This window comes from Nansenia antarctica (genome assembly GCF_963989245.1).
Source record: "Nansenia antarctica genome assembly, chromosome: 7".
In the NCBI taxonomy this organism is placed as follows: Eukaryota; Metazoa; Chordata; class Actinopteri; order Argentiniformes; family Microstomatidae; genus Nansenia; species Nansenia antarctica.
In genome coordinates this window covers 2,540,345-2,564,524 of record NC_137677.1, presented here as the reverse complement: position 1 = coordinate 2,564,524, position 24,180 = coordinate 2,540,345, and the positions used below count along the sequence as shown (strand labels likewise).

General features: G+C 42.2%; 2 protein-coding genes across 2 annotated transcripts in view; one reads left to right on the top strand and one right to left on the bottom strand.

Annotated features, from left to right (window-relative positions):
- The window catches only part of wwc3 (WWC family member 3), a gene marked incomplete at its 5' end in the record, with an annotated part of 48,187 nt that extends 39,068 nt beyond the window's left edge, over positions 1–9,119 (top strand). Inside the window, 8 exons of the mRNA XM_080535986.1 lie at positions 135–302; positions 2,565–2,662; positions 3,204–3,336; positions 4,127–4,291; positions 6,083–6,175; positions 6,902–7,129; positions 8,412–8,539; positions 9,003–9,119. Of these exons, the coding sequence (XP_080392112.1) occupies positions 135–302; positions 2,565–2,662; positions 3,204–3,336; positions 4,127–4,291; positions 6,083–6,175; positions 6,902–7,129; positions 8,412–8,539; positions 9,003–9,069 (1,080 nt within the window). The 3' untranslated portion in view covers positions 9,070–9,119. The remainder of the gene's footprint in view (positions 1–134; positions 303–2,564; positions 2,663–3,203; positions 3,337–4,126; positions 4,292–6,082; positions 6,176–6,901; positions 7,130–8,411; positions 8,540–9,002) is intronic.
- A 3,907-nt stretch (positions 9,120–13,026) lies between these two features.
- traf3ip2l (TRAF3 interacting protein 2-like) lies at positions 13,027–23,666 on the bottom strand (the record flags this gene model as incomplete). The annotated part of the gene is made up of 10 exons (XM_080536113.1): positions 23,572–23,666; positions 19,997–20,121; positions 18,663–19,357; positions 17,699–17,741; positions 17,207–17,274; positions 16,698–16,795; positions 15,908–15,976; positions 15,128–15,244; positions 14,111–14,185; positions 13,027–13,173 (listed from the first exon to the last, which is right to left on the bottom strand). Exons 2-10 carry the CDS (start codon positions 20,044–20,046, stop codon positions 13,027–13,029), a joined length of 1,362 nt encoding a protein of 453 aa, XP_080392239.1. The 5' UTR covers positions 20,047–20,121; positions 23,572–23,666.
- Positions 23,667–24,180: the final 514 nt, after the last annotated feature.

The window sequence follows — 24,180 nt, the reverse complement described above, 5'->3', positions numbered from 1 at the left end:
CTCACGGTTCAAAACTAGTGTATAAATTGCATTGGCTGTGTAGTTTTGGGTTAGTAGTTATACCGTGCTAGTACGCATTAGTGTCAGTCTTGGTCTATAAGTGTGTGTGTGTGTGTCTGTGTGTCTGTCTGCAGGGCACAGCGCAGGTGGGTCTGGCGGAGTGTGAGGGCAGCACAGAGATGGGCTTCCGCTGGCTCCGGGTCCAGATTGTGGGCGGAGTCGACCTGCAGAGACCAGAGCAGGGGGGCCTCGGCCCAGCCAGACAGCCTGGGGCACAGGAGGGGCAGAACCCCAGGGCCACGGTGGGTACACACACACACTAGCCTGTGTACACACACACACACACACACACACATGCACACACATACACGCACACACACACACACACACGCACACGCACACAGCCTTTGTATTCAGTGTCTTTATTTATTTATTTATTTATTTTTTAATCAGTCTTTGCTTTTTTAGTTCATATATGACCTTTTTTATACAGTATATAATATAATAATAACAACAACATCCTATTAGCACTCATCAGGAGATGACTGATATGTTCACATCTAAGTTTAGACGGATACACATCAGAAAAGCGCCTAATCAAAGTGACAAAGACCCAGCTGGGGTGGAAACATCCTAATAAACACATTTTATTAATTTTATTTATTTATTTATTTGTTTGTTGACCAGGGACAGTACACATTAATAAACCAGTTGGTAAATGAGTCAGTGTTGCCAAATGGCTACTTTTCAACTGTTGTCCCTGTGGCCAGATGTCATAAGCCGTTCTCTAGATATTCTATACAATATTATTTTCAGTAAAAGCATGTAAGACATACATTACAACAATGAACTACATCTAAATCTAAATCTAAATTTTGGAAGCAGCAACCAGGTGATCTTTCTCAGTTACGTTAATATCTACAAAAAATTATAATAATGTCAAACCTCATAAATCACCCTGTGCCTCTGGAGAACATTCCTACTTTCACACAGCCCTTAAAGTTGACTGCACAGATGTGTTGAGCTGTTAACGTCTCTGAGCAATTAACAAGAATGCGTCAAAGAGAGCGAGTCAAAACACCTTGAAGCCATGCTCCACTTTATTAACATATTCTACTGGTCTAGAACGAGTATTCACTGTGGTACCCCACCCCAGACAGTTTCTATCTGCATTCCTTCCTCGTATATAGAATTGTCAGATTTGCCATCATTTTCAAAAGTCCACAACAACACTGAAGTTGAACTCTGAAATACTTTTCCAAGGATAATCTAAAATGTGTCAGTTTTTGTTTTAAAGAAAACACATTTCAGTAATTAGGTCTAAAAAATTAGGTGCCAGGTATTAAAAATTAGATTAGCTTGTCCTGCAAGGAAATCAGTCTGACCACATCTATTTACGCGGAAATGAACATTTACTTTTGAGTAATTATGGGACTTGTTTATTTTATATTAATTATCCTTCAGACTTCTTTGTCTGTATGGCAGTGAAATCCCTAATTTCATCACCTTGAGGATGACAAAAAGCTATCATACGGTGTCGTGAATAGGTCTAAAATTATATTCAAAGATGTCAATTTGACTTGTTGCAACTTGTAGGAACCCCGTCTCTTAACCCCTGTTTTAAACTTGCTAAGTGCATTGGACTTATTTCCTGACAAATGCGCTAGTGCGGCAGTTGTGATTGCAGCAGCTGTGATTGACTGTGATTGGTCTACTAAACATTAGAGGTCCCTTCCTATTGGCTAGGCACCCGGCAGTCAGAGTTGTGGAGTGAAAACAAGTGGACCATGCGACAGGAAAGCTTGCCCTTTTGGATTTGAACTCGTCAGTAGTGGGGTTTATAAATGACTTTTCAAAAAAAGTTACACAGACAAATTATTCAGAAGCAACATTATCAAAATATTACCTTGATTTGAGTGTTTGGAGTATGTTTTAGATACTGTAATGAATTGGCTTCAATGGGCTAAATATCTAAATAACTAAAAACGTGATATAGGCATCTAAAAAAAAAAACTTGAGGTCCCCAGGGCTGTTTGAGTCACCAGGGCTGTTTGAGTCACCAGGGCTGTTTGAGTCACCAGGGCTGTTTGAGTCACCAGGGCTGTTTGAGTCACCTTCTGACACAACATCAAGACATGATTGATTACTGCAATGTATACAGATGGAGGCAGGGCCTTTATATGGAATAGCCTACCTGCCCTTGTTAGGAGGTCAGAGACACCACTTTTAAGTCTAACCTAGATCTGCATACCGTAGCGACAGCCCCTTCATACTAATACTGTGTACCCTATGTACTGTATATGCCTTTATTCATTTATTATACAACAGTTAGTTCCGACTAAGTAATCTGATTGGACAAGAGGCATTCCATGAGTGCTGATATACAGTATAACAGCACTGGGACTTTTAACTATATGTATCACTCCGCCGCACAGGTGTTCTACTAAATGACCGTTAATTAGACTACATTGTTTGTGTTCAGGTTACTAGGCAACAGTCCATTTGAAGTTCAGTTGCGGAACTAATTTTTGTTTATTTGTCTTTGCTGGCTGTGTGACATACAGGACACGGTGTGTGAGCTGCTGGCCCGGACCACGGCTCACCTGGAGGAGGTGGAGAGAGAGCTGGAGCTGCAGGGGCAGGGGGAGGCCGTGTCGGAGAGGTACACACACACACACACACACACACACTCACACACTCACACACTAAACACACCACTCACACACACACACACACACACACACACACATACACACACACACACTCACACACTAAACACACCACTCACATCTACTACACACCACTCACACACACACATCTTCAACACACCACTCACACACACACATCTTCAACACACCACTCACACACTCACACCTTCAACACACCACTCACACACTCACATCTGCAACACACTAACATTCACAGACACACATCTTAAACACACTAACTAAAATATATATGTTATGGTACATGTGGGAATATGGTACATGTGGGAAAACTAGGGTTAGGGTTAGGTGCTATGGGTTAAGGTTAGGGGTAGGGTTAGGGTTAGGGTTAGGATTAGGGTTAGGGTTAGACATGCCAGCATGTACTAAGTCAACGTAGCACCTAACCCTAACCCTATTTTTCCCACATGTACCGTATTCCCACATGTACCGTAACATATATATATATTTTGGCAAAACATTGTCTATCTGTTCCAGGAGCTGGCAGGCAGAGTCAGTGGACAGCGGCTGCAGCAACAGCACAGCGTTTATGACCCCCTGTCCAGAAGGCATCTGTCTCACCACCGGAGGGCGCTGTGTCCAGTCAGCCAGCAAACCCCCCGCATTAAAGGTACACAAGAGTTCAGTTTCAATATCTAAACCAGCACACCATTTTAGAGAGCACGGCTTCATTCTGTGGTAGGCTAGCGTGACTATTCGGTTGTTAAGTCGTGACGTGTTTCCGGGTCCAACGTTGGCTGAGGCGCTCTCTTCGAAATGCCGCGGTAATAATGATAATTCATTATATTTATATAGCGCTTTTCCCGAGGCTCAAAGGCGCTGACAATATGGGGAAAACGGGAAAGTGCTGCGTCCCTTGTTGTATGAATAGATCCCAGTCCAAAAAATTATTGAACTGTCATTCTACCGCTTTAGTACACTGGTACTCTGGTGCGGGGAAGTTTTGATTTGGACCCGGAAAATTGTTAAACGTCACGTGTGGCGTCAGACTTAACAACCGAATTGGAACAAAGACCCAAGTTTTCAGGATTGACATGACGACATTGGATGTGATAACCTCCAAACCTCCACCGGACCTCCTACTGTCCAGAGGTTGTGATTGGCTCCTAAAAGACCTGTTCCAGTGGCCTGGGGTGGTCCGGTGGTCTAGCACCACGGTCTACTCTACAGTGCACACATATCCGGGCCATGCCCTGCTGACATGCCCTCTTGTCCTTACCTTCATGTCTATCTTCACTCATCTCTATCCAATTAAATGAATTATATGAGGCCCACACAGAAAGAAACAACCTTTAAAAACAAAAAACTAAACAAAACAAAGAGCAGTTCCAGTAGAAGCTGTGGTGGTGTTGAGTGACGGTGTTGAGGTGGTGTTGAGTGACGGTGTGTTGTTGTGGCAGGTGGAGAAGGCCACCATGACGGAGGGGATGTACCCAGAGCCGGTGAGGGTGCGGCCTAAGGAGCGGGGGGGGCGCTGGGGCCACGCCTCTCCTTTCCTCCGCAGCAGCACCATCGTACGCTCCCAGACCTTCTCCCCCGGAGCACGCAGTCAGTACGTCTGCCGGGTAAGTACTGTCAGTGCACAGAAACACACACACATGCGCGCACCCTTGTGTGTCAACAGAAACACAGCTTTTACTACACCTCTGTCTAGCCACAGACTGAACATCAGAGGTCAGTTTTCTCATTAAGGCTGACTGGCGTGGCCTGGGGTAGGTCCAGTGGTCTAGCACCATGGCCTGGGGTGGTCCGGTGGTCTAGCACCACGGTCTACAGTGCACACATATGCCCATGTCGGCATGGGTTCGAATCCGGCCCATGCCCTGCTGACATGTCCTCTAGGGATGGACGGTTTCCAATTATTGAAACCGAAAAACCGTCAAAGACTAAAACCGCGGTTTTCCGGTTAACCGAAAAACGACCGAAAAACGAAAAAAAAAAAAGAAAAAAAAAAAGAGAGCGACAATTTCAAATAATTGAGCCCTACTGCTACAATACACTCATGTCGAACACCATTAAAACACCGTAAGCACAGTCGCAACACATTTAGGCTACTTAGTTTCACAAATATAAGTGGAAAGGCAGACTTTTGTAAGCTACACCATACATGAAAACACATGAACACTTAACACACCAGCTCCGCTGATCCAGGGTGCACGCCTGCACGGAAGATCATCTCTTGGAACAGCGTCTTCATTGAATGAACTGCTTTCTCAATATCTTGGTTCTTAGACAAAGTTTCAGCTGCTGCTCAATGTATTTAAATATTTGAATACTGCTCAATAATCACTGAAATATTAGACTTAGAATTATGCAGTGAACATACTTAAAGCTTTTCATAAAAACCACATGCCGCGAGACTGACTCGTCCTGAACTGTCGTAAGTCAATCAACAAAGAATGCCCCATCAAAATAAAAGTGCCCATGGTAGAGCTGTCAAAATAGAGCTTTCAAAATAAATGTACTAATACAGATAGAGATAAATACAGAACTACCTTTGCGTCACTAAGTGACCGCGTATCTTCTGAGACATGCGTTCTGTCATCACTTTCAGTAGCGCCTTCACACACAGTGGTGCTGTGCACAAACACTCTTGATCCGTATAGCTCTTGTTTTATTATATTGTGGTTTAGTAAATACTGCACTTGGAGTTACATTCAATGCATGATTTGTGCTATAGAACATAAATAAAGTTTGATTGATTGATTGATATCAAATCAAATCACATTTTATTTCTATAGCGCATTTCTCACAAAAGTGACCCAATGCGCTTTACAGAGAGCAGCGAAAATGATCTTATTAAATGTAAGCGAGTAATTGTAAAAAACCTTTCCTATCTACCAATAACTGAAGGCAACTATCTTTCCCATAGAGTGATTCGTTACCCTTAAATATAATCCCAATTAGATATTAATCCTCAGTTATTCTTCACAACTGACCAAACCTCTCACTCATTGCGCGGCAGATTCAGACTGTATCATTGTTATTTTCACACACGACAAACATGTGACATGTTCCAGTTTTATTCTTTGAACAACATAGGAAAAAAAAATAAAAAAAAAATAAAAATAATCCGGTTTCAGACGGTTTTGATAAAAAACCGTTTCTATTTTTATAAACCCCGGTTTTCGGTTTAACCGAAAAACCGTCCATCCCTAATGTCCTCTCTCTCTCTCCCTTCTTCTCCTTACTTTCCTGTCTGTTTTCAGTAACTATTCAATAAAATGAAAAATATGAGTGGGACTGCCCCACCAAAAAGGATGGCTGACATTCACTGTTCAGCTGTGTGTGTGTGTGTTTTTCCAGTCGTGTGTATAAATCTCCTAAATATGTGATTGTGTTTTTCTCCTCGTCAGTTGTACCGCAGTGACAGTGACAGTTCGACCCTACCAAAGAAGTCCCCCTTCATCAGAAACACGTTGGAAAGAAGGACGTTGCGATATAAACAGGTACAGTCAAATCAGTACTAAACCAAGACAAGGCAAGTTTATTTGTACAGCACATGTCATACAACAGGGGCAATTCAAAGAGCTTTACATACATTATTTAAAAATACAGCAAGAGCAGCATAGTAAGAAAATTAAAATGACAATGAATAAAAGCAAATATAAGAAGTAAATAGATAAAACATTTAAAAAGACAATAGTTAATGGAAAAAAGACATTGATAGAAGTGTTTATGTTTAATCATAACTGATGCAAAACATGAAGGTTTTTAGCTTGGATTTAAATATTTTAAGGGTTGGGCCTGTTTGATTTCTTCAGGGAGTTTGTTCCAGGAGCATGCAGCAGCGTGACTGAAAGCTGCTGCACCGTGTTTTGTTTTCACTCTTGGAATGAATAGCTGATTTATCTCAGCTGACCTTAGGGACCTTGCGGAAATATAGGGTGGGAGGAGATCTGATATGTATTTTGGTCCAAGACCATTTTGTGATTTGTATGTAATTAGGAGGATTTTGAATTAAATTCTCTGAGAGACTGGTAGCCAGTGCAGGGATCTCAGGATTGGTGTAATGTGTTAAAAATTTAAAAAATTGTTAGGACCCTAGCAGCGGCGTTTTGGATGAGCTGCAATTTACGAACAGCTCCTTTAGATAGGCCTGTTAGTAGACCATTACATGGATGAGTTTTTCAAGGTCGTGCTTGGACATGAAACCTCTCATTCTTGTTATGCAGCAGTCCTACCGGTCTTCCCTGGCGGAGCAGCCCACGCGCACCTCCCTGGACCTGGAGCTGGACCTCCAGGCCTGCCGGACGCGGCAGCGGCGGCTGACGGAGGAGCTGAGCACGCTGAGGGAGCTGAAGCTGCGCCTGGAGGAGCCGGGGAGCCTCACCACGGAGCTGCCCCACTGGGCCCTGAGGGACGAGCGCTTCCGCTGCCTCCTCCGAGAGGCCCAGAGACAGGTAGGGATGAGCTAGCTAGTAGCTACAGGGCTACACCACCGCAGGGTCAGAGACAGGTAGAGAGGAGCTAGCTTACAGCGCTACACCACCACAGGGCCACAGAGACAGGTAGGAATGAGCTAGCTACCTAGCTTACAGCGCTACACCACCGCAAGGCCACAGAGACGAGAGGCTCAGAGACAGGTAGAGATGAGCTAGCCAGGGTATCCGCGGTGTCTTGAAAAGTATTAAAAGTTGATAAATCAATTTTGGGAAAGTCAAGACCCTAAATAAGTATTAAAAAGTCTTATCACGATTTTATGAGGTCTTGAATTTTGTAGGTATTTTTCTGAATTAGACTGTCCAAAGAGTTTGAGTCCTAAAAACTTTTAGTAAAAATGGTGTTGTATGATAGTGGTCTAGTCTAGTCTAACTAAAACTGTTAAGTTAAAGGTGTCACTGATGTAAACGGTTACAGCTCCAAGTGGCGGTGAGGTCTGGAAAAATATTGACAAGGTCTTTCAAAAGTCTTAGAAAGGTATTGAAATTAACCTCAAGATTCCTGTATATACCCTGGCTAGCTTACAGTGCTACACCACCGCAGGGCCACAGAGATATCACTTGATTTATCACTTGAGTTTTTATTGGGTTTCAGCATAGACATGGACAGAACATCATATCTACATCTTATGATAAAACAAAGAGTAAAGAAACACAGCATAACCCCTAAACAGAGGGGTAAGAAAGTGAAAAAGGAAAAGAAAAAAGAGTAAGAAAAAAGGGAGAAAGTAAGAAGAAATAAGAAGTCCAGAGGTGTTTCAATCAACATGTTACTGGTCATATATTCTGAATGAGTATTAAATTAGGAGGTGTCATGTTTCATATAAATGTTAAATTTTTCACAGTATTTATCAAATATATTGATTTTGAGTTTGAGTCTCAAAAGGTAGGTCATCCTTTCCATAACAAAGATGTCTTAGACAATTTCCAGCCACTGTTCCCGTTCACAGAGACCTTTTTAACACTGGGCCCAGCACCCACTCATAGGGCTTTCACACCGGCAAAGAACCGTGCCGGTTCGCGTTCGGAAACCTCTGAACGTTGGCGCTGTCGGGCTCGTCTGTCGGGCTCGTTCGCCAGACAGCGCCAACGTTCAGAGGTTCCCAAATGCGAACGCGAACCGGCACGGTTCTTTGCCGGTGTGAAAGCCCTATTAGAGACATGGAACTGGAGTCTTGAACTTGATAATCCCTGAGTATAATATTCAATATGACGAGGCCTTGTGGATGTTCCTGTGGCGCAGGCGAACCAGAGCAGACATGAGCAGCGCCAGGAGGAGGCGGCGGAGCGGAGGCTGAGGAAGGCCTCCAAGGAGGTGCTGCAGATGAGGGGGCAGAGACAGAAGGAGCCCCTGCCTGTGCAGACCTTCAGGTAGGCAGACACACCGTCGCATTTAGATCAGAGAAGACCAATCACCTGACCCCCGAGGTCCAACCCCGCCATGTCTGTCATCAGTCGGTCAAATCTTTTTTAGAATGAAAAACGATTCTGTAAAAAAAAAAGAAGAAATCTGAATTTTATTCTCACTTTCAGGGGCGCAAACTTGTCACCTTTTAGCTGTTTTAGCCGTTTTTACCTCAAAATAGGTCAACCATTTTCATAAATGTTCTTTGTTTTTAGGCCCCCCAAAAAAATTGGCACCTTTTTGGGCCATCACCAGTTTGCATCCCTGACTTTAGTAACTGCGCTATTCAAGGCAGAATTGTAGTTTTTGTGTGTGCATGTGAACTCAAAATCAGTGAGCTTGCTAACATCCTTCATCATATAAATAACATATTGTGAGGTAAGCTGTAGGCTACATGACATTGACAGATGGAATGGTGTTCGTCCACAGAGAGAAGATGGCTTTCTTCACCAGGCCAAGGTTCAACATACCTCCTTTACCCGCCGACGACGTATAAAGAGCTTGCTTCTGTATCATGTCATCAAATATGAAGTATTTGTCAACTATTTGTATTCAAACCGATGAAGTAATTTGAACAAAGTGTAGTTTATCTCTGCAGAAAAGAACACAAAGCAATTGATATGCCAAATGTTAACCATTCAAAAGCTTTACGTTTGAGTGTGGCTGTACTTATGCCCACATACCTGTGTACACACATACATACACACACACACACACACACAGACAGACAGACACACACAGCATGGCTATTCTTTCCCTTTTTTGGGAAAATGCCTATTTTATAAGAAAAAAAAATCTTTTTACTTCTGTACGATTTATTTCTGATGTCTGTGCTTACAAAAGGCTGGAAGACGGGAACAAAGTCAGTTTAGACAAATTCACTGTACTGTAACTTATTTTATAGTACCTTTCCTTGAAGGAAATAAAAACAAAGAAAAGCTTCCTGCTTTTTAAGTGTATTGTAAAGCTTTGAACAAAATAGCACTTCAGTGTTTTTACATACAGTAGAATGGAACTGTTGGCTGAGTTTGTTTCTGTTACCTAATTCTTAAAAGTTATTTACATAAAATGTCACTTTTTAATCCACTTTTATTACAAATGATGTTGTCCTCTTTTGTTGTTATATTATGAAAAATTATTAATATTAAATATTTCATGTACTTTTCAATATATGGATAAATATATTTAACACTGTATTCAGATTTTTTATGATGTCTGTAAGAACATCTGCAGTGTTACCTCTTTCGTGAAGATAAAACCATTAAACAACTCCTTGACGCACAAGTGTTTGGTTTGTGATGTTCTGTATAATACAGTATTATATTATACTGTATAACACAGGGTTCCCGCGCTGGTCTTAAAAAGCCTTAAGGCCAATGCACACGGCGTGCGATTTTGTCGCACCGCCGAATTCGATTCCATTGTTTTGAATGAGACCCAATGAGACAATGCACACGGCGTGATATTGTCGCACAACAACATTCGATTCTCCATTCGCATTCATTCATTCATTGGTGTGAATTGAGAATCGAATGTTGTCGTGCGACAAAATCGCACGCCGTGTGCATTGGGCTTAAAAGTCTAAAATCCAGCAATCCGATTCAGAAGGCCTAAAAAGGTCCTAAGTTTCAGTTATTAGGTCTACAAAATTAGTTGCTAGGTCTAAAAAACGAGATTAGCTTGTCCTGCAAGGAAATCAGTCCGAACACATCTATTTATGTGGAAATTAATAAAGCTGGAAGCAAAAAAATGCCAATTGGCTGCCCCCGGGAGAAGTTATTGGCAAAAGAAGCTACGGCAGGATGACAAAAAGCTATCATATGGTGTCCCGAATTGGTCTATAATTCTATTCAAAGAGGTCTAAAAAAAGGTCTTAAATTCGACTTGTTGAAACTTGTAGGTACCCTGATAATATTGCTATACATAAAACTTACAGTTAACAGGATGGAGATGTCCTTATTATTACAACAAGACAGTTGGCCAGCAATCAAACAATATAGTTGGATAAACGCCACACAATTAAGATTGGTTATGACAACCGACATTCCTGAGCTTAGATCTTCCTCGCATAATTGTTTGATCTTTTCAGCAATCCATTCTCAACTGCAACATTAATGACTTAATAAGCTTTGAACATTTTCTGAAAAAACGTACCAAATAAATGTCAGTGTTAGAATGCGAAAGTGTGAGCTTTTCAGGTTTAGATGTTCTCAGAGGGGATAGGTGGTGTGACTGTCAAATTCATATCTCTCATACGGAGCCCAGGGCAGGAGGCATCCTCTAATGATCTCTTATTAACTACAAAGCATAACTCTTACCTCACATTCCTCGTTCCCACGCAGGCAGATACCATCTGAAAACCCTCCTAAGAGCCTGGGCTCACCTGTCTGCTGTCTAGCTGTGTTCAGTACCTTCTAGTACCTTCTCAGCACACAACGATAATGACTCATTAAAGGAGTAATTACTCAATATTACAGTTATTATTCTCAATTTAATCAAAACTGTTGTTTTGGATTATACATAAAGAAACAGTATGACACTAAACATCCTGTCTGCAACCTAACATGAACTACTTGTATCTATTAAACATGATTATCTGTAAAACCATTGGGAAAAATAAGCAACTGTAAGGGATGGCAACTGTCAGACAGTGAACAATATTTACTTCCTGTCGCTCGGTAACCATGGTTACAGAATCCTTTATTTTCCCTCGGTAGCGATGAATTGTGCAGCTCTGAACGGCTTTCATGAAACATACTGTAGAAGCACACTATCACCATAGCTTTATACTCAAACTTTAGCTGCTCCGTCTAACTTCTCCATTACAAAACATATTCATATCATTTGAATTTACAGTTATAGACTCAATATGCTCAACATACCGTACCATATCAGTGTGCATGATAGACAGTTGAAGCCGGAAGTTTACATACATACACCTTATGTATTACGTTTTTGTATTACATATATTACGTTTTTCACAATCCCTGACATTTAATCCTGTTAAACATTCCCTGTCTTAGGTTAGTTAAGATCACTACTTTATTTTAAGGATGTGAAATGTCATAATAATAGAGAGATTTATTTCAGCTTTTATTTCTTTCATCACATTCCCAGTGGTCAGAAGTTTACATACACTTAGTTACATACATTTAAGGTCATGTTCTTACATGAAAGTCCGAATCAGGACCCGGAGCAAGTGGATGAGTTTGCAACATTGTTGCATAAATTATTTCTCTGATTTGCGTTCTCACAGCCCTTCAAGTAAACAAAGTAACATACGCAATCGAAGCAACAGACGTGGTAGTTGATTGGTCAGAACATTTTTAAATTGCCCGTTCGTCCCGCTCTTATCCAGATCAACACGCATGCGCTGTTGTTTTCCTATGGACAGCCTCAATGCGTCGTTTCTAATCGGAGCGAAACCACCCTTTTCAAGCGGAGCATCCGTTGGTTGTTTGCTCCGGGAGCGACTTCGAATGCGCGTTCTCACAGCTCCAAACGACGCAGAGCAAAGCGAATTTTATCCTAAACTCCGATTCCAAGTGAAGCAAATGTTCTAGTGAGAACACACACTTAGTTACATACACTTGTGATGTCAAGCAAAGAGGCTCTGAGTTTTACGGTAGGCCTTAAATCACATCCACAGGCACACCTCCAATTGACTCAAATGATGTCAATTATCAGAAGCTTCAAAAGCCATGACATCATTTCCTGTAATGTTCCAAGCTGTTTAAAGGCACAGTCAACTTAGTGTATGTAAACTGACCCACTGGAATTGTGATATAGTGAATTATAAATTAATCTTATAATCTGACTGTAAACAATTGTTGGAAAAATTACTTGTGTCACGCACATGACATGTCCGTCCTAACCGACCTGCCATGTCCTAACTATCCGACTTGCCAAAACTATAGTTTGTTAACATGAAATCTGGAGTGGAGTGGTTAAAAAATAACTTTTAATGACGTCAACGTAAGTGTACGTAAACTTCTGACTTCAACCGTAATTGCCGTAAGTGCTTCGTAGAAGAGCAAAGTAAATGATCCATAGTAAAACAGTAAAACAGTAAAAACCTTTGGCAAAAAAGAATCAATAGAAAAGGTATTATTGGTCTGCACATGGTGCCTGCAGTGTGACTGTCTATCCAGATGCACAGCAGCTCACACAGCAGTCAGAACATGTCCAGCAGAACCTGAAGTAACAAGCTGCCATGGAGGAGAACCGCCCCAGGTTGCCATGGAGAACCCCCCCAGGTTGCCATGGAGACCCCCCCCCCCAGGGGACTAGGGGCTGGGTGAAACCAACAGGTTTGTTTTGTTGTTATCTTAGTGAAGCTCAAGGCCATCCCAACAGTCACTAGGCTGACAGCACCAGGGGTCTCTGTCAATAATGTGCGTCTAATGAGGCTCCTGGGGCGTGGGTCCGCTGGCCAGAGGGTGAGATGGGGGTGCTAGATGGGGATGGAGACGATGGTGGGCAGTTCCCCGATCGGAGGGGGGTTATATTTCTCCACCCTCATCAGCCGGCGCAGGATGTCGTCTCGGTCGCGAGGCCAGCCGTAGACGTGGGTGTTCTGAAGCCACGTAGGGACATGGCACTGTCACAGAGAGAGAAGAAGAAGTGACGTTAGAATTATACGGTTCTATCTCCATTTTTGTCAAAATTGAGTTTGACATAATCTGATCCATTAGGTGTTTATTAATGCCTGTGTGGTGTTATTTTTTTAAATGTTGACATTTTTTGAGTTAGTAATTAATATAATACAAAGGTTCCATCTCACAAAACATAATGGAATGTAAAAACTTTGACGCTCAATATCTCTGAACTGCCCTGAACGGAGATAGAACCTTATCATTCTAAACGGAGATAGAACCTTATCATTCTAAACGGAGATAGAACATTATCATTCTAAACGGAGATAGAACCTTATCATTCTAAACGGAGATAGAACCTTATCATTCTAAACGGAGATAGAACCTTATCATTCTAAGCTCACGAAGTGAGTCTAACCTCTGCCTCAGACAGTCTCATCACTCGTGTAATAGGAATAATAAGAATAATAATTAATTAAATGTATATAGCGCTTTTCCGAGGCTCAAAGACGCTGACAATATGGGAGAAACGGAAAACACAGAAACAACAAGCAACAGATAACATGGGCACATAGAACACAGAGTTAACGAACGGGGAGGGGGGGGGGGTGGTAGGGTTAGGGGAGATGTGTAAAACTGGCAAGAGTTAACCCTTATGGTTAACCCTTGGCCTTGGTACAACCTATTATAATCCATATGAATAAGATTCACTGGAATAACAAGGTAAGTACATGTAGGTGCTTGCTGTTTAGTGTTTACTCACTGACTCTATATTGCGTCATATATTTGATGAGAAAGATATTCAAGGCAAACACACAGGTGCACGGCATGTGTTTGGTAGAGCAAGCACAGGAAATTGCGAGGCTGTTAAACCAGCAGGTTATATAGGCTATATACTGTACATTTTCATTTTGAAACATTGTCCAACAATGAAGACCTTACCCTCTTAGCCCCAGGAAACAACACGGGGATGAATCTGAAATTCTTGCTCCCGTTTTGAATGAACTCATTCTGCAGCTGAAACACAAATACGCAACAAATATATGAATGGACAACAGACATATCATGAAAAATGTACATTTTAATCTACCCCATCTACTGTATATATATGAATTAATCTGTATCTAAATCTATTCAATTGATGCCATTGATGTTGTAGCACTACTATAAACAAACCAACCTATTATATAACTGCATTTGAAAGGTTGTAAAGATGTCTTATGTGGATGTGTGACGCTGTCCCTTTAACTTGATGCTGTGCCTGTAAGTGGAGGAGGTGTGGAGATGTACGTATGTTTTTACTCTTTTAACTGTCCTGGAATGTTGGATGTGTGCCGCTGTCTGTCGTGTGTTTCTTTGTTTTTAACATCTAACCTGATTTCTTTTCAGCCCCTCCCCCCAAGAGGCTTTTGTCTTTTGCCAGGCCGCCCATGTAAATAAGAATTAGTTTTTATTGGCCTTGCCTGGTTAAATAAAGGTTAAATGTTTTTTTGTTTTTTTTAATGACCTGCTTGTGGATGTAGACAGTGTTGAGGGTTATATACAACAGACATATCATGAAAAATTTACATTTTAATCTACCCCATCTACTGTATATATGAATTAATCTGTCTATAAATCTATTCAATTGATGCCATTGATGTTGTAGCACTACTATAAACAAACCAAGTAGAGAGCCACCGTGATGTTAGAATTAAGGTTCTATCTCCATTTTTGTCAAAATTAAGTTTTTTGATCCATTAGGTGTTTATTAGTGGTGTTATTTTTAAAATGTTGAAATGTTTTAGTTGGTAATTAATAAAATACAAAGGTTCCATCTCACAAAACATAATGGAATGTAAAAACTTTGACGCTCAATATCTCTGAACTGCCCTAAACGGAGATAGAACCATATCATTCTAAGCTCACGACCTATTATATAACTGCCTTGGCTTTTGAAAGGTTGTAAAGACGTCTGACCTGCTTGTGGATGTAGACAGTGTTGAGGGTCCTCTCGTCGTTCTCCAGGCTGACAGGGGAGGCCGTCACTGTCTCGTGGTACTTTGGGCTGATGACGATAATGATCAGATACTCCTTCTGTGAGAGGGAGAACACATGGATGAGAAGGACGACAACCAAGCCTGTCGCTGTCTTACTGCAAATGTATGGAGCCCCCCTGGGGTCACATGGTAGAAAAATAATATTTGATGTGTGAATCTGTTCCCTCGGTTTAGTAATTCGTTCCCTCGGTTTAGTAATTCGTTATGGTTAGGGTTAGGGTTAGAATCCTTGCGATCTTTCTGTCTCGTAGGGCCTAACCCTAACACTAACAAATTACTAAACCGAGGGAACGAATTACTAAACCGAGCGAACGGATTCACACATGAAATATTTTTTTCTACCATGTGACCCCAGGGTGGGCTCCGTACAAACGTCATGTTGCTCTGTTGCAGAACGATCTGGACAGCTAGACGAACAGCAACTCAATCTTTTATTGTAGGACACAAACTGGGTGTTGTTGACCATAGAATCAAAGAAATTGCCAGAAACTTTGAGCATGCGTGAGAAGCACAAGAGAGCACTTGAACATTCTGAACAAGAATGGAGGATTAGAATAATTACTGGAAGTGTTGTTTTTTTGGGGGGGGGGTTATTCCGGTGATCACATAAAAACTGACAGGAATGTGAAGCTGAACCATCATTTAAAGTTAACAAGACTGTTGAAAGTGCCAAAAGGCTTCTGCTATCTGCTATCTTTACCTCGCTGAGGTACCTCTCCATGAAGTCGATCTTGCTAATACTCCTGAACTGCTGTTCGAACATGTCGATCTGGAAAACCAAAAAGAAAATAATGTCAAAAATGTCATTTCCCCAGCTGACCTGAGGGCAGTGTTACAACAAGCCTGTTGTTCTTCTGGCAGCTCTCAGACACAATCAGGAGCTCAACCTCACAGCCCCATAGTCATGTGGTATGATGTCATCACCAGGAGTTTGTCCTAACAACCTAACGTGACAGGAAACCCTGCAAGTCTCGGGTTAAAGCTTTAGTAGTTCGTGACGTTAGAATTATAAGGTTCTATCTCCATTTCTGGTCAAAATTGAGTTTTTTACATAATCTGATCCATTAGGTGTTTATTAATGCCTGTGTGGTGTTATTTTTAAAATTTTGACATTTTCTAGTTAGTAGTTAATAAAATACAAAGGTTCCATCTCACCAAACATAATGGAATGTAAAAACTTTGACGCTCAATATCTCTGAACTGCCCTAAACGGAGATAGAACCTTCTCATTCTAAACGGAGATAGAACCTTATCATTCTAAACAGAGATAGAACCTTATCATTCTAAACGGAGATAGAACCTTCTCATTCTAAACAGAGATAGAACCTTATCATTCTAAACGGAGATAGAACCTTCTCATTCTAAACGGAGATAGAACCTTATCATTCTAAACGGAGATAGAACCTTATCATTCTAAGCTCACAAGTTGTTTTTCCTGATGAAGATCTAAATTCACCTCTGACCAAACAAGGGAAAACAAGCTCACTTACATGTGTATCAAATCCATTATGTCGCAGCAATGCCACAAAGTTGATAATCTCATTGACGTGCTTGTCGCTGTCTGACTCGTAGGTCACAAACACCCTTCCTATGGAGACGTGTGAAGGGAGGGAGGAGAGAGGATTATTCACAACAAGATATTATTACAAGTTCTGTAACAGTTTGAAGGGGGAGCATGTTCTACCAACTGTATTAGTGGCAAGGTTCCTAACCTGTCTGGAAAACATTTGAAGAAGTATGACAGTACGTGAGCTTAGAATTCTAAGGTTCTATCTCCATTTAGGGTAGTTCAGAGATATTGAGCGTCAAAGTTTTTACATTCCATTATGTTTTGTGAGATGGAACCTTTGTATTTTATTAATTACTAACTCAAAACTGTCAACATTTTTATAACACCACACAGGCATTAATAAACATCTAATGGATCAGATTATGTAAAAAAAACTCAATTTTGAAAAAAATGGAGATAGAACCGTATAAGAACATAGTCAGAACTTACTCTGCTCCAGAGAGAGTGGTGCACTGCAGGGGTTGGTCTTCGGTTTAGGTTGTGGACTGTTGTGGCCACTGGATAGGTAAGAAAATCCCATTTAGAACATAAAACATCTCAGAGGCAAAGCTTCTCCAATATCTAACAGTAGGATTTTTGGAGCACTTTGCTTTTCTTAGAAATGCACATATAATGGTAAATGGTAAATGGACTGCACTTATATAGCGCCTTTATCCAAAGCTCTTTACAACTGCCTCTCATTCACCCATTCACACACACACCAATGGCGGCAAGCTACCATGCAAGGCACCGGCCCGCTCACTGGGAGCAATTTGGGGTTCAGTGTCTTGCCCAAGGACACTTCGACATGTTGCCAGCCAGGGCTCGAACCGCCGATCTGCCAACCTTGCGATCATTAGACGGCGGCTCTACCTCCTGCGCCACAGCCGCCACATCTGCCTGTTGATTTAGACTGAGGCCATTATGACACCATTATCTCACCTCTGCATATAGCCTGCAACTGGAAGTCTGCAATTATCTGGACCTGAAACAGCCAAAGAGAAACATCTTATTACATCAGTCATTCCATCTGGGTAGACAGTTCCATTCCACCAGACTATTTGAAAGACCTTTTGCTAGAATATCACTTCCAGACTTCCAATAGAGCTCTCAGGTCTTTTGCTAGCATATCAGCCCAATAGAGCTCTCAGGTCTTCTGCTAGCATATCAGCCCAATAGAGCTCTCAGGTCTTCTGACGCTGGTTTCCTCTGTGTACCACATGTACAAAAGAAGAGATTTGGTGAGGCTGCATTCTCATGTTATGCACCCAGATTGTGGAACGCACTGCCAGTTTACATTAGGGATGCAACCTCAGCACATTATGTTCAAGTCAAGACTAAAAACCCATCTTTTTAATATTGCCTTTAAATGACTAAATAATTAAATTAAGATTATATAATGATTAAAGCACTTTGAGCTGCAACGTTTGCAAGAAAAGCACTATACAAATAAAGTTATTATTATTAATATAAGCCAAGACATTTTATTAATATGCATATTCAATCGAATACATATCACTGACTTATTAGATACTGTAGGCTATTATCAAAACATTATGAGTCAGGGCTCGACATTAACGCCTTTTTAGTTGCCCGGAGCAAGTAAAACTTTCGCCGGGTTTGTTTGCGCGAGCCCCGACGACGCTGCTGGATCCTGGATATGTTTACCTGTGTGCAGGAAGAACGACAGACGGCGCAGGCGCCAGACTAGACTAGATGATCGTGGAGTGAAGATATTATCAAAGCGGACGGGTGATCGACAGACCCGGCGAAAGTTTTACTTGCTCCGGGCAAGCGGGCAAGCGTTACTGTCGAACCCTGCATATCACTGACTTATTAGATACTGTGTAGGCTATTATCAAAACATTATGAGTGACAGAAAAGGAACTCGGAACACGGAACTCACAGAAAGGCCCGTAAGGCAGGTGGTACCCGGGCCTGGGGCTCTGGTGGTGTCCAGGCCCGAAGGCCTCCATGGGGCACTGGGCGCAGCAGGCCGCTCCCTGAGGAGAGCAGTAGTAGGGGGGCAGGGAGTGGTGGTGCATGGCCGCGGACGGGGGGTTGGAGTGGAGGGAGTGCGGCTGCTCTAGGCTGCCCATGCTGGGGCTGTACCTGCCTGAGAGGGGTTGGGATTTGTTGCCCCTGGAGTAGCAGCCCTCTCCCTGGTAGCTGGGGTAGTCCCCAGGGGCCAGGCAAGACGGCAAGCTGCTGGGGTAACTCGCCCCAGACCAACCGCTCACAAAGCTGGGGTGAAGCCAAGAGCCCTCAGCCTGGCTGGGGAACGGCGTGGGTTGGCTGTACCCGGCCGGGAGGCCCATGGGTGGCTGGTACTCCCCCCTAGGGGTGTAACTCTGTCCCGGGTGGACGTGGTTGTGTCTGTGCAGTTGCCGGTCGTCCATCGCCCCTTGTCTGCTGAAGGGGGAGCCCCCAGGGGATCCAGGGAGGTCAGAGAGGAGACCGTGGCCGTCTGGATAGGGGCTAGGGTTGTTTAGTTCACGGACATCGTCACTCTGGCAGTCCTTAGTAGTACTCATAGTCTCGTCGTCCTCCTCGGGAGTGTTGTGGAGCTCCTGACCGCAGCGGTCCAGCTGGTTACTGAGGCTGGGAGAGAGAGGGTTGGGTTGAGCAACGTCACTTGCAAGATTGCGAGATTATTCTTATTGTGTCTTACTTGTTTACGCTCTAAAATCCCATTCCGATAAGCATATGCTGCCATCTACGTCTATAGATGCCCATCAGAGTCAGCTCAACCAATTGCAGTTGAGCATCAGTTGAAAAGAAAAAAAGAAGAAAAAGAGAAGGTCTAACAAATCTTAAGTCTTTCCATCCAATCACCACGAGCAGCATGTCGACTCCAGGACCAAGGTAGAGACAATATGTGAGCTTAGAATGATAAGGTTCTATCTCCGTTTAGGGCAGTTCAGAGATATTGAGCGTCAACGTTTTTACATTCCATTATGTTTTGTGAGATGGAACATTTGTATTTTATTAATTACTAACTCAAAAATGTCAACATTTTAAAAATAACAACACACAGGCATTAATAAACACCTAATGGATCAGATTATGTAAAAAACTCAATTTTGACAAAAATGGAGATAAAACCTTAAAATGCTAACGTCACGATTCGTCAATATCTCTGAACTACCCTAGACGGAGATAGAACCTTATAATTCTAACGTCACGAGTGGTGTGGTGTATGTTTGGATGTAGGCTGTAGGCTGTAGGCTGTAGGCCTACCTGTTTATTGCTGTGGTTGAGTTTCTGGAGCGCGGGGCGGGCAGCATCATTATGCCTCTGCCATCGGGGATCCATGAGTCAAGGCCGAGCTACACCCTCCATCCCGCCATGAGACACAGGACAACCTACAGGAACAGACAACACAGCTAACAGACAAAACAGCTAACAGACACAACAGCTAACAGACACAACAGCTAACAAACAGAGAGCTTTGGGACAGGCTTGGATATCAAATAGCTCATTAGGTCCTAATATTTGTTTTCAAATTATTATAATAACTTATTTACAGTACTTTTTAGACATTATTAGTCCTAATGATTGCATAACCAACAGGATATGAAATGTTGACTTAGCATAACAAAATTATATTCATAACAAAAGGCATGAAAAGAAGTGTGAAAAGACTATTCACCATGTTGACTATTTAAACTACCTTCCACTCTCAGTACCATCAGGTAAATGGTCAATGGACTGCACTTATATAGCGCCTTTTTTGCTGCTCCAAAGCGCTTTACAACGGCCTCTCATTCACCCATTCACACACGCATTCACACACCAATGGCGGCAAGCTACCATGCAAGGCGCCGGCCCCGCTCACTGGGAGCAATTTTGGGGTTCAGTGTCTTGCCCAAGGACACTTCGACATGTGGCCAGCCGGGGCTCGAACCGCTGATTTGCCAACCTTGTGATCATTAGACGGCGACTCTACCTCCTGAGACACAGCCTCTACCTCCTGAGACACAACCTCTACCTCCTGAGACACAGCCTCTACCTCCTGAGACACAGCCTCTACCTCCTGAGACACAGCCTCTACCTCCCGAGACACAGCCTCTCCCTCCTGAGACACAGCCTCCACCTCCTGAGACACATCCTCCACCTCCTGAGACACAGCCTCTACTTCCTGAGACACAGCCTCCACCTCCCGAGACACAGCCTCTCCCTCCTGAGACACATCCTCCACCTCCTGAGACACAGCCTCTACTTCCTGAGACACAGCCTCCACCTCCCGAGACACAGCCTCTCCCTCCTGAGACACAGCCTCCACCTCCTGAGACACAGCCTCTACTTCCTGAGACACAGCCTCTACTTCCTGAGACACAGCCTCTACCTCCTGAGACACAGCCTCTACCTCCTGAGACACAGCCTCTACCTCCTGAGACACAGCCTCTACCTCCTGAGACACAACCTCTACCTCCTGAGACACAGCCTCTACCTCCTGAGACACAGCCTCTTCCTCCTGAGACACAGCCTCTACCTCCTGAGACACAGCCTCTACCTCCTGAGACACAGCCTCTACCTCCTGAGACACAGCCTCTATCTCCTGAGACACAGCCTCTACCTCCTGCACCACAGCCGCCCCAAGTCAGTCTTATAACATTGCTAAAGCCAAGAGGGGCCACACTATTGTGGAAGGGGACTTCTCAAAACACGCGGCAGTCAGTTTACGAGTAAAATCAATCTGCACTGCATAACATTAGTGGGGATGAGGAAATGTTTGACATCAGTGGAAACAACAATTCTCAGTGATGGGAAATCAAACCACAATCGTCACCACAGCACCCTGTTTGTGATGTTTAACATTAACAGGCCTCTGCCTGAAGTTCACATTTAATGTACGGCCTTGTGAGCAAATCGTGCATCTAAATAGCAAACTGTGATGTAAATAATGTAAGTATGTGTTTGATGACACCTAGGACCTCTTTCAATCAAAGCCTGAACAGGTTTCTGACATCAGTCAACACAGCACTTTGCAGTATATTAAAAATAATGTCAGAGCCCCAAAACTGTAAATATGGTTTTACTGAGTAAACGAATTCAACCATGACCTCAACTATGTTTCACATAGAAAACTGAGATCATTTGGCATTTTTGATAGGAAATTGTTCGACACTAAATCCACTCATAATCATGCATGCCTGCTACCCATATTTCAAATATTTTATCTTAATGAATGCTCACGCACAATTGGGACTACTAACACTATAATGCACTATGCATAGAAGCATGCATTGACATTGTTGTGTTGAGGAGGACATGGTAACAGAGTCTAAACCCAGTGGTCTGTGGGAGATTGACGTTGAGGCTTTCCGCTGATGCAGTGTGTGTGGCTTCACTGTTGACCCAGATTCAGTTAGAAGGAAACAGAGGCGTCAAGTCATTTTTTCCAGCAAATAGTTCCACTTCCACCCATCATCAGATCATCTTCTGCTTGGTGGCCAGGCCTCCCGTAGGGGAGGAAGGGGTTGGTCGTCACACGGGTTGGTTGTCACACTCATCATATTTCGGCCACTAGGTGGCGCTGTCGCGAAATGTTGGTACTGAAATGTTCACCCCGAGATCAGGATTCAGCTCCATCTTCTTCTCTGGATATAAGACACTTCAACTTGAGGTGAGAGGACGTTTTGTGTTTTTCATGTCAAATTGTAAATATTCAGCACTTCATTATTTTTCTTCTATGCTTTTACACAATGGGTTTATAACAAAACAATTATTACCATTAAAAAGTATAAAGGGAAAGCTATAGATTAGATTGTTTCTAGCTAGCTAGCTAGTTGTTAAATGGTTGTTAGCCCTGTTGCTAGCAAGAAATTCCAGTTGGGGTTGGTCGTCACATTCTATTTGGGGTTGCTTGTCACATGTGTTATAGGCCTAAATATTATTTTTTTAAATGTTTTATTGTTGGTGTTAAGATGTGTTAATGTGTTAAGTTGATGTTAAGTGATGTATTTCACTGAAATTAAACTTTTAAATTCAGTTCTGAAAATGTTCATCTTTTTTTTTTTAAATCCATTAAAATAACATAGGGACAACCAACCCCATAGTGTGAAACACGAAACACAAGTGCACAACACGTATTTGACGGTCCACATCTTCTGAACAGAATAATCTTAAGGAGAGTAAGGGCACTCCATTACTACCTGACACTTCAGACTTCCTTTACACGGGAAATGGAATCTATAAAGGATACAGTTTGTGAGGGATTCAAATAACAGTAAAAAGTGTGACGACCAACCCCGTCCTCCCCTACGAGTCGCAAAACAACACGCAAGCGTGCAAACACACCTCAGATCAGATCTTATCTATCTACCACACATCTGCAGAGTTGCGACTCTTCCTGTCGCTGCCTCGAAACTTCAGAATTGTATTTTCATCCCTTGATTACACTTAAACGTGTCGTTTTAAAACGAAAGATCACAACAGTGTATACATTAAAATGTATGTAATCTTTTTGACTTTTTTAAAGTTAATCACATAGATTACATAGATCGCGCGAAATTGAGGAGCAAAAGTAGACATTAATAATGATCATATCAATTATGATAGGCAGTTGCAGTCCTTCATTTCCCATTTGGGATCAATAAAGTACCTAATCTATCTATCTTGTGAGAGATGTTTCAGTCTCAACCCAGGACAGAAACGTGGATAGTGAAGGCTGTCTCGGTCGCATAGTCAAGGACACGCAAGTCCTCTGTGCGCATAAATGACATGTTCTCTCATATTAACGGTAACCTAATTTACCTGTAGCTACACAATGCTCTGGACTTATAAACGAGTATAATTGCATATCTACTCACCTCATTTTCAAGTTGTAATCCAGATCCCATCTGCCTTCTGTCTTTAAAAAGGTGAATACACGACAGGTATGTTAATGATCTCGACACTCCGGCTCAACCGACTCTGAATTGATCATTTGCACTCCGATTTCATTCTCTGTAGCCTCAATTTAAATTAAAATTAAAAGTTCCGACAGCTGATCTTTCTACTTTGACGCATATCTTGTCAATCCGTCCACATGAGCTTCGTGCGCCAAAGTTTACCCGTCAAACGCTTCCCTGATACGAGACACACTACAGCACTCTGATCTACGCCCATGGCCACGTCTCACAAGTCTTTACTTCCTTCCTCACCTCCTTCTCTAATAATAATAATAATAATAATAATAACTTTATTTATATAGCACTGTACGTCAAAGTGCTTTACAAGTACAATAGGTAAATATATATATATATATATATATATAAAAACAGCTATTTCAATTTTTTAAAAAAACACAATTTCGCACCACAAATATAATAGGTAAAAAATAAAAATAAAATAAATAAAAAATATTTCAATTTAAAAACACACATAAATTACAACACTCTAAACACATTGGAGGAGAACGTCTGAGGTTCCTCCCCTGA